Here is an 8,116-nt window from a genome sequence, read left to right as displayed (position 1 = left end):
CCCAGTGCAGATCCTGCCCTGTGCCAGGGTGACAGCGTGCCGCCAACCCACATCAGCAGGGACGGAGCCACGGGAGATGCTGCCAGCTGGACACAGCGCCCTGCGCTGCCTGCAGCCCCGGCAGACTGCCAGGGAGATGGGGAACTTCTTGGCTGACCTTTACAACGGGTGTTCTGGCTCGGCTCACCCTGTGCACCCTGCCCCAAGAGCAGCATCTTCCTCCTGATGTCTCAGGAGCCGCAGAAATTTTGTGGAGCCTGGGGACAGCCAGCTCCAGCCCCAATCCTGCTGCATGCTGAGGGCACATAGGGGTGCTAGTACCCTGCAAGGCCACTCCAGTCCTGAGGGATGGAAAAGCAGGGCATGGCTCCAATCAAAAGTGGGGAGGGGCAGGTAATAAAGAGAACTGGCAGCCTGTATTGCTGTGGCTGCCACAGTCCCTCTGTCCCGGCACCCAGCTGGCCCATGGGCAAGGACAGAGCAATTTGGGGGAGGCACAGGGTGTCTTCTGCTGCCTCTGCTAGAGCCTGGGCTTGGGGAGGAGGAGGAAAAGGGAGGAAGGCTGGGAGGAGAGGATCCAGCCGTGCTGGGCAGGGTGCCCCAGCGAGCCAGGATCAGCAGCCCAAGGTGCTGAAGAAGGCATTGGCTTCCAGGAGCAGGCCCTTGGCGTAGATGCGCAGGGTGTAAAAGAGGGTGACGAAGTCCTGAGTGCTGAAGAGAGTGTCAGCCAAGGCGAAGGCGAGCGTGGAGGGGATGAAGCCCCGGCCGTACTCCACCATCCAGGTGCCTGCGCTCCACTGCACCGATGTGGCCTCTCCTGCCTGGTGCACGATGGTGTCCCCTGCCAACACACACAACCAGCACGGCTCCCAGTGGCTGCCCCACACCATTCCCAAAGAGGAGTCATGTGGGATCAGGACCTGCACGCCCGAGTACCCCAACCCCTCCCCAGTCTTGCTCACTTTTCTCTTACTGGCAGCAATTGAGATACTGGGATATGGCCCCTAGGGACACAAACTGCCCCACCCTGAGCTCTTGGCTTCGCCCTCTGGAAGGAAGAGGCTCTGCGACAGTGGGGGACCAGCACGCAGGGTAGCCGTGCCCCAGGATGTGGATGCAGCCCACAGGGCACCTTGGCTGCTGCGCTTACCTGGATAGTAGATCTCACTTCTGGTCGTCCCCTCCTTCCACTGCCGGAAGGTCCCAGAGATGACGGTGTCAGAGATATCTGCCCAGTACCGACCTGCGGGAAGACAGACAGCACTGGCTCAGCACATCTGTGCCAGGGACAGCTCGGGAGCCCAGGTCTGAACCACAGAGCAGCCCTCTGGGGGTAAGGATACCAGAACCAGGGCCTCAACACACTGAGGAGCACAGCTGGGTCTGGTACCCAGGCTGCCTGTGTGACCTGCCATATCCCACTAAACCAGGCTACTTGATGTCCTTAAGCCCCATTGTTTCCAGAGCATTTGGCATTTGCTCCTTGCTGAAGCACCAGGAGACGCGATGCCCGCCACTGCCTGCCAGCTGGATGCGGAGAATCCTGGCCACACAGCATGGCATGCACAGCGACCTGCCGATGCTGCAGGACACCACAGAGGCTGGTCCCCAGACAAAGGGTGTTTTCCAGCATCACATACACCATAAAAGCAGCGGAGCAGTGGGCTCCCTGCACTGGTCACACTATGGCCAGGGCAACTGGGCCTGAATAAATGGAACAAAAAGAGCTTAGAGAAACCTCCTGCCCACCAGTCCCGTCCCTTTGCTTACCTGAGTGGCCCCCGGTGTCAACAGCTGTCCCGAAGAGCAGCACGTACTCGGTGAGCGAGGCGTGCAGGAGGCACATGGAGCCCATCCACCCGCCCGCGTTCACAAACACCCACTGCAGGTCCTCGTCTGGCAGGATATGGCCTGGGTGCTTCTTACGTAGCTCCACAATGATCTTGGAGAAAGCCAGCTCATGGTCCAGCCCTGCAGCACCCAGGGTTGCCATGAGTCCCTGGCACAGAGCAAGCTCTGCTGTCCCTCCTTGAATCCCCTCCGCAGCCACAGGGTCCCAGCATGCCCTTAGAGGGATATGCCTAGGGAAGATGTCTCCCCTCTCCAGCCTTCAGCCCCCATGGAGGCTCACCCAGCCCCACTGCCTCCCCAGATGGTGATGAAGGATGTGCAGCAGTGAGCACTCCAGTCCTACAGCCCAGCCCATGTGCTGGGCTATATGGGGGACTCAATCAACACGATAGTGACCCTGCCCTGCTGACATGCAGCCCCTCTGCTGCAGCTGCACACCCTGCGCAAGATGGGGCCAGTCCTCCCCTCCAGCCCTAGCTGGGAGGACGGGGGGTCGGTTCTGCTCCTGACCCACCCGGGGCTTGGTCGCCCCGACCTGGTCCAGCACCAGCACCTTAAGAGAGAGCCGCCCTAACCCCGGGTACAGCCCCAGCCGCGCTGGGTGATGCTGCTGCCCCAGTCCCGTTCCCCCACCCCACTTCACCTATGCTCCCCGTTCCTATTCCCCAGTACTAATCCCTTCACGATACCGGTCCTGCTGCCCCAGTCCCAGCTCCACGGCCCCTCCCTGACCCCAGTCCCGTTCCCCCCGTGATCCCGCCCCCCCCCTGTACCGGAACCTCCTCGATCCAGCGCCCCCACTACGGGTCTCTTCCCCAGCCCAGGCCGCTGCGCCCCTCTCCCCGTCCCCGTTCCGCTTCCCGCTCCACGTTCCCATCCCTCCCCGATCCCGCTCCCCCCTCCCCGCACCCCACCCCCATGGCCGGTGGGCCCCGTCCCCACGGGCGGCGCGTACCCGCGTGGTGCCGGGCGAGCTGGGCGATCTCGGCGGGGGTGAACTCGTACCGTTTGGAGGCCAGCCAGCCCCGCAGCCCCTGCAGCACCAGCGCCAGCGCGCCCAGCGCCAGCCCGGCCCGCAGCGCCCGCCGCCCCGCCGTCCCCATGCCGCCTGCCGCCGCCGCTCCGCCCCGCCGCCACCGGGACGGGGAGCGGGACCGCCCCCGCCGCGGCCACGCCATGCCCGGCCGCGGGCGGCCCTGCGCCGGCGCGGCGGGGCGGAGCGGCGGCGGAGGCGGCTGGAAGGGGCCGGTCCGGCTGCCGCCGCCGGGGACTTCCGGGAGCGCCGCGGTATGGAGCCGTCGCCGCCGCCGCCGCCGCCGCCGGCGGGGGAGGAGGAGGAGGAGGGGGACAGCTGCTTCCGCGCCAACGGTACGGCCGGGGCTGCCTCCTTCCGCAGAGCCCACCCCAGCCCCGGGACGCGGGGGCTGTGGGGACCCTCTCTGCTGAGGGAAGGGTGGCAGCGGGGACACTCCCCCCACCCCACCCCGCCCCGGGCTGAGAAAAGGGAGGAAGAGGTGAAGCTGAGGGGGGCATAAAGCGGGGTGCAGACTCTCTTGCGGGGGGCGCATGGTGGGTGTGTGTGGGGGGTGCCCGTGCCGTCCCTCCGTGACGCCCCTGCTCGTCGCTCCCCGCAGAGCACCAGCACGCTCGTTACAACCCGCTGCGGGACGACTGGGTGCTGGTGTCAGCCCACCGGGTGAAGCGCCCCTGGCAGGGGCAGCTGGAGAAGCCGCCCCCCGAGGATGTGCCCCGCTGGGACCCCAACAACCCCCTGTGCCCTGGGGCCACCCGGGCCAACGGCGAGGTACCACCGAAGACCCAAGCGTCCGGGCTCTTCCCCCACCGTCCTGTTTCCTCTGATCCCGTCTTTCGCCCCGGCAGGTGAACCCCCAGTACGAGGGCACCTTCGTCTTCCCAAATGACTTCCCTGCGCTGCAGCCTGATGCTCCTGAGCCTGGTAACTGCTGAGGGGAGAGCAGGCTGCCAGGGACCCACAGGCTCAGGTCCTGGGGGCTGCAGGGTGGCCTGGAGAGGCATGGGTGCTCCTCCAGCACCCTCTCCCTCCTCCCTTTCTGTACTTCCTCAGGTGACAGCGGTCACCCCTTGTTTCGAGCTGCAGCAGCCCGGGGTGTGTGGTGAGTACCTCCATGGCTCTGGGGGGTCCAGGCTGTGATGTCAGCCAGAACCTGTGGGATGGAGCTGGACTGAGCCTGCTCCTGTCCTTGCAGTCTGTTCTGTCCACACGTGCTCTATTTTGGGGTCATTTTGGAGGTCTTAATCCTGTTCTACTGCACCCAGCAGGGCCGTGGGGGTCCCTGGAGATGCCCCGCAGTCCCAGCCACATGTGTCTCCTCCACAGCAAGGTGATGTGCTTCCACCCCTGGTCGGACCTGACGCTGCCCCTGATGTCCCTGGCAGAGATCCGGGCTGTCATTGACGCATGGGCAGAGCTGGCAGCTGAGCTGGGTGCTTCCTACCCGTGGGTGCAGGTCCGAGGCTTGTGTGGGCTGCCCATCTCTCCCTGCTCCAGGGGGCTCAGGTGGAGGGGTGGGGGTAAGGGGTTGGTGCTCTTGCAGCACCTGAGGTTGGGACCATCCCAGTTGCATGTGCGTCCCCTGTCCCTACTTCCTGCCCCCCTGAGCTTTTCCAGGTGGGTGCGAGGCTCCAGGATCTCCTGTGGGGTGCTTTCCTGGTGTGCTGGGGACATCACGGCAGCCCGCAGCAGGGACCTTGGGTCTGGGACCTACTGGCTGCACCTCTTCCTCTGCAGATTTTTGAGAACAAGGGTGCGATGATGGGCTGCTCCAACCCCCATCCCCACTGCCAGGTAAGGCTGTCCCACCCGTGACCTGGCTTAATCGCGAGCCCCTGTGGGCGACCCTACAACAAACCCAGGGGGAAGACGTGAACAGGAATCTCCCTGCCCTGGCTCCAAAGCATTTTGCAGTGAGGATACCCCCATGCCTGTCCTGTCACCTGGGGACTGTCCCCTTGTGGCTGCTGCATGTTGGACTCTCCACCTGGTGGCAGCACGGACCTGCAGATGGGCAGCGTGGCTGGGGCACCCCTTGCAAACGCGGGGTACAGGTAACCCAGCCTATATCCCGACGTCGCTCCCAGGTGTGGGCCAGCAGCTTCCTCCCGAATGAGGCGTGCCTGGAGGACCGGACCCAGCGGCAGTACCTGGGCCAGCACGGTGTGCCCATGCTGCTGGAGTATGCCGAGCAGGAGGCTCACCGAAAGGTGAGGACGTGGCCGTTGTCCATATCACCTCCCCGGGAGCTGGATATATGCCGGGGCAGGCCCCCCCCAGCGCCCCCTCCCAGGAGCGCCCATCCCCGGTGTGTTGGGGCTGCATGTGTCTCCATTGAGTGCCATGTCCCGCAGGAGCGGCTGGTGGTGGAGAACGCGGACTGGCTGGTCGTGGTGCCGTATTGGGCCACCTGGCCCTACCAGACCCTGCTGCTGCCCCGCCGCCACGTCTGCCGTCTCCAGGACCTCCGCGAGTGCGAGAGGGATAGTGAGTGGCTCTGCACCTCGTTAGCTCTTGTCCCATGTCCTTTGGGCTCGGCTTTTGTTAGGAGGCAGCTCCGTGGCAGCCTTGCTGGTGGCTGGAGGGTCCGCATCCCTTTGGGGTGCTGGTCTGCCAGGTTCTGCTTGGGTGAGGACTGGCAGCCTCGTTGTGCTAGGACAAGAGGCGGGTATTCAGGTGCCAGCAGTACTGGTGGGGGGACTAGTGTCCTTTTTAGGGTGATGAAGCACATGGTGCCCAATACTTTTGGGGTGCAGGCTGATGAGGAATGGGGGCTCCTCCTGCCGCATTGCTTGTGCTGTCTGCATGAGTGGGGAGGGAGGAAACTGCCAAGTGCATCCCTCCTACCTGTCACCGATGTCCGCCCAGGGAGGGGTGCTGAGGGTGACCCCCTCCAGGCCCAGCGTGCTGCCTGCCCTTGGAGGTGGCTGGCCAGCTCAGGGTGTGACTTCCCGACACTCCCCTGCAGGCCTGGCCTCCATCATGCAGAGGCTGCTCATCAAATATGACAACCTCTTTGAAGTCTCCTTCCCCTACTCCATGGGATGGCATGGTAAGTGGCATGGCCGGGGGACCCCCATGACCCTCTCATCCATGTCCCTGTCCCCTCCCTGGGGCTCATGCAGCAGCTGCACCCCTGACAGGAGCCCCCACGGGCCCCTACCTGGAGGAGGACTGTGGGCACTGGCAGCTCCATGCCCACTACTACCCCCCACTGCTCCGCTCTGCCACCGTCCGCAAGTTCATGGTGGGCTATGAGATGCTGGCTCAGGCACAGCGAGACCTCACCCCCGAGCAGGTAAGTGCAGCTTTGGGGCGGGTGGGGATTGTGGGGAGCGAGGGGGTCCTGTGCCAGGGCCCACCCTGGGACCGGCTGGTGGCTGCCCCTCTTGCTGTGCCCCGCAGGCGGCTGAGCGCCTGAGGAGCCTCCCTGAGGTGCACTACAAGCAGAGGGACAAGGAGACGTCGTGATGGGGAGCAGCAGAGCCAGCCTTCGGCTATGCTCGGTGAAGCCAAGGAGAGGAATCAGCTGAGGGTGGCGAGAGCTGATGCCTGGGAACTCTTGTCACTTGTAAGCACTCTGATCTCCCAGCCCCTCTGGAGCCTTGTCACAGCTTTGTCCATCGTGGGGACTGGTTTTGCCTGCTCAGGTACCCCAGTCCTAATTCTGTGGCATCCTCACGAAGGTGGTGCAGTGCTGTTCCTTCTGTCTCCTTCCCCATCCCAGGCTGTGTCTTCCACTTCTGCCACCACTAAAGGGCTTACTCTCCTTACCAGTCCAGTCTTACTGGTGGGACTGGGAGTGCTGCCTGCCCTGTGGAGGGCCACAGCCCCCCTGGCCAATAAAACCTGGAAACAAAATGACTCTGCCTGTGCCCTCGTGGCTCTTGGCCCTGGGTGGGAGGTTTGGGATCTCTGGTGAGGACCCAGAGCTGCTGCGGGGGGATAACACTGGGAGCTGCAGCGGATGTGCTGGCAGCCCTATGCTGTTTGCTGTTGTCCCTGTCTCTGCTTTGCCTCCTCTTCCTCCCTGGGGGGAGCTCTGAGCCTGTCTCTGAGCGCTGTGGACTCGGGGAGGAGTGGGAAGCTGGGAGGCATTGATGCTGCCCAAGGCTTAGCAAGCTTCTGGGAGAGGGCTGAGGCCTGGCAGCCTTGCTGCATGGGGGCTGCTGGCCAGGATGCTCAGCCCTGGAGCTGCTCCTCTTCCTCCTCTGTGTCTGGGGCTGGGGGGCTGCAGCCCTTGTCCTGTCAGCCGCGGGTGGCGAGGCTGCCTTGCGGGGCTGCCGGAATGCAGCGAGGGGCTCATTCATCGCTAGCCTGGGGGCTGCCAGGGGCTTTAGCTCTGCTCAGGGTGCTGCTGCCCTGTTTTTGCTTCCCTGTGCTCACCCATGGCGCTGGGCAGCAGCAGCCTGTTCCTTGGGTGGAGCTGAGGGATGCTGCAACCAGCTCTGTGCTCTCTCTTCCCCAGGAGCCCCTTGCCTCAGGGAGGCTCTGGGGCTGTGCAGGGGTAGGTACTGGACAGTGATGCTGCACAGCTGATGGGGGGGGGGGGTGCCCAGCACCACCTGCTATCACGTCTTTGCACAGAGTTTTTATTTGTCACTAAAGTGCCATTCTCATAACTCCTTAAGAGGCCTCTATCCTTGTGGAGTCTGTGAGTGGGCTGCTGGGGGCTAGAAATATGTTGTGAGGAGAGAAATCCTCTCCTACCTACAAGAAGATAATTTGTGGAGAGGGCTGTGCCCCTCCCTGACCCATCTGTACATCGCTCCTCCATCCCTACCCATGGGGCTGGGGCAGGGAGAAGGGCCCGGCCAGCGTGAGGCTCAGAGGCAGGCTGGATGTGGCTTTCCTACATGCTGGCCCCATCCTCCTCCCCAGTCACCCCATCCCAGAGCCCACAACCCATCCTACCACCTAGCCTCAGGGCTCCCCAGGTGCCCAAGGGTTTTGGGGAGGAAGCTTTGATCCTTGAGCTTGGAGCCATTGTTGCAGACGGTATTCCCCTGCATGGCATGAGGGGTGCCCAGCTCAGAGTCTGGCCTCTTGCAAACTGATTTCTTCCCTCCTGGGACAAGCAGTGTTCATCTGGGCTCTGGGCCCATCCCCATCGCAACCCCCATCCCTTATTATCGCAACAAGTGCCTTCGTGCCAAGCTCCGAACTTCCCCACTCGTCCCCAGGTCTCTGGAAAAGTGACAATGAATTGGCTTAAATGTGGGAATCCAGATT

At 63.7% G+C, this 8,116-nt stretch overlaps 2 protein-coding genes across 2 annotated transcripts; one reads left to right on the top strand and one right to left on the bottom strand.

Annotated features, from left to right (window-relative positions):
• Positions 1-614: 614 nt before the first annotated feature.
• SIGMAR1 (sigma non-opioid intracellular receptor 1) lies at positions 615-3,092 on the bottom strand. Its single transcript, XM_086479980.1, has 4 exons — positions 2,807-3,092; positions 1,771-1,971; positions 1,151-1,243; positions 615-841 (listed from the first exon to the last, which is right to left on the bottom strand). The coding sequence occupies exons 1-4, from the start codon at positions 3,027-3,029 to the stop codon at positions 615-617; spliced, it is 744 nt and encodes a 247-aa protein (XP_086336106.1). The 5' UTR covers positions 3,030-3,092.
• Positions 3,093-3,140: 48 nt separating this feature from the next.
• Positions 3,141-6,355, top strand: GALT (galactose-1-phosphate uridylyltransferase). The gene is made up of 11 exons (XM_086480181.1): positions 3,141-3,219; positions 3,486-3,655; positions 3,733-3,808; positions 3,938-3,986; positions 4,211-4,340; positions 4,622-4,678; positions 4,972-5,094; positions 5,239-5,371; positions 5,853-5,936; positions 6,028-6,182; positions 6,290-6,355. Exons 1-11 carry the CDS (start codon positions 3,141-3,143, stop codon positions 6,353-6,355), a joined length of 1,122 nt encoding a protein of 373 aa, XP_086336307.1.
• The last annotated feature ends 1,761 nt before the right edge of the window (positions 6,356-8,116 follow it).

The sequence above is a fragment of the Leptosomus discolor genome, chromosome Z (assembly GCF_034619465.1).
Source record: "Leptosomus discolor isolate bLepDis1 chromosome Z, bLepDis1.hap2, whole genome shotgun sequence".
Lineage (NCBI taxonomy): Eukaryota > Metazoa > Chordata > Aves > Leptosomiformes > Leptosomidae > Leptosomus > Leptosomus discolor.
This window is presented reverse-complemented; position numbering and strand designations above follow the sequence as displayed.

What these genes read in the sequence shown, in the direction of transcription:
- SIGMAR1 (XM_086479980.1), bottom strand. Translation starts at nt 3,029, where the DNA reads ATGGCGTGGCCGCGGCGGGGGCGGTCCCGCTCCCCGTCCCGGTGGCGG. An exon ending in GCTCGCCCGGCACCACGCGG is followed by an intron (nt 1,972 to 2,806) that starts GTACGCGCCGCC and finishes TGGGTGCTGCAG; the next exon opens with GGCTGGACCATGAGCTGGCT. An exon ending in AAGTGAGATCTACTATCCAG is followed by an intron (nt 842 to 1,150) that starts GTAAGCGCAGCA and finishes GTGTGTTGGCAG; the next exon opens with GGGACACCATCGTGCACCAG.
- GALT (XM_086480181.1), top strand. Translation starts at nt 3,141, where the DNA reads ATGGAGCCGTCGCCGCCGCCGCCGCCGCCGCCGGCGGGGGAGGAGGAG. An exon ending in CCGCGAGTGCGAGAGGGATA is followed by an intron (nt 5,372 to 5,852) that starts GTGAGTGGCTCT and finishes ACTCCCCTGCAG; the next exon opens with GCCTGGCCTCCATCATGCAG. An exon ending in GAGACCTCACCCCCGAGCAG is followed by an intron (nt 6,183 to 6,289) that starts GTAAGTGCAGCT and finishes TGTGCCCCGCAG; the next exon opens with GCGGCTGAGCGCCTGAGGAG.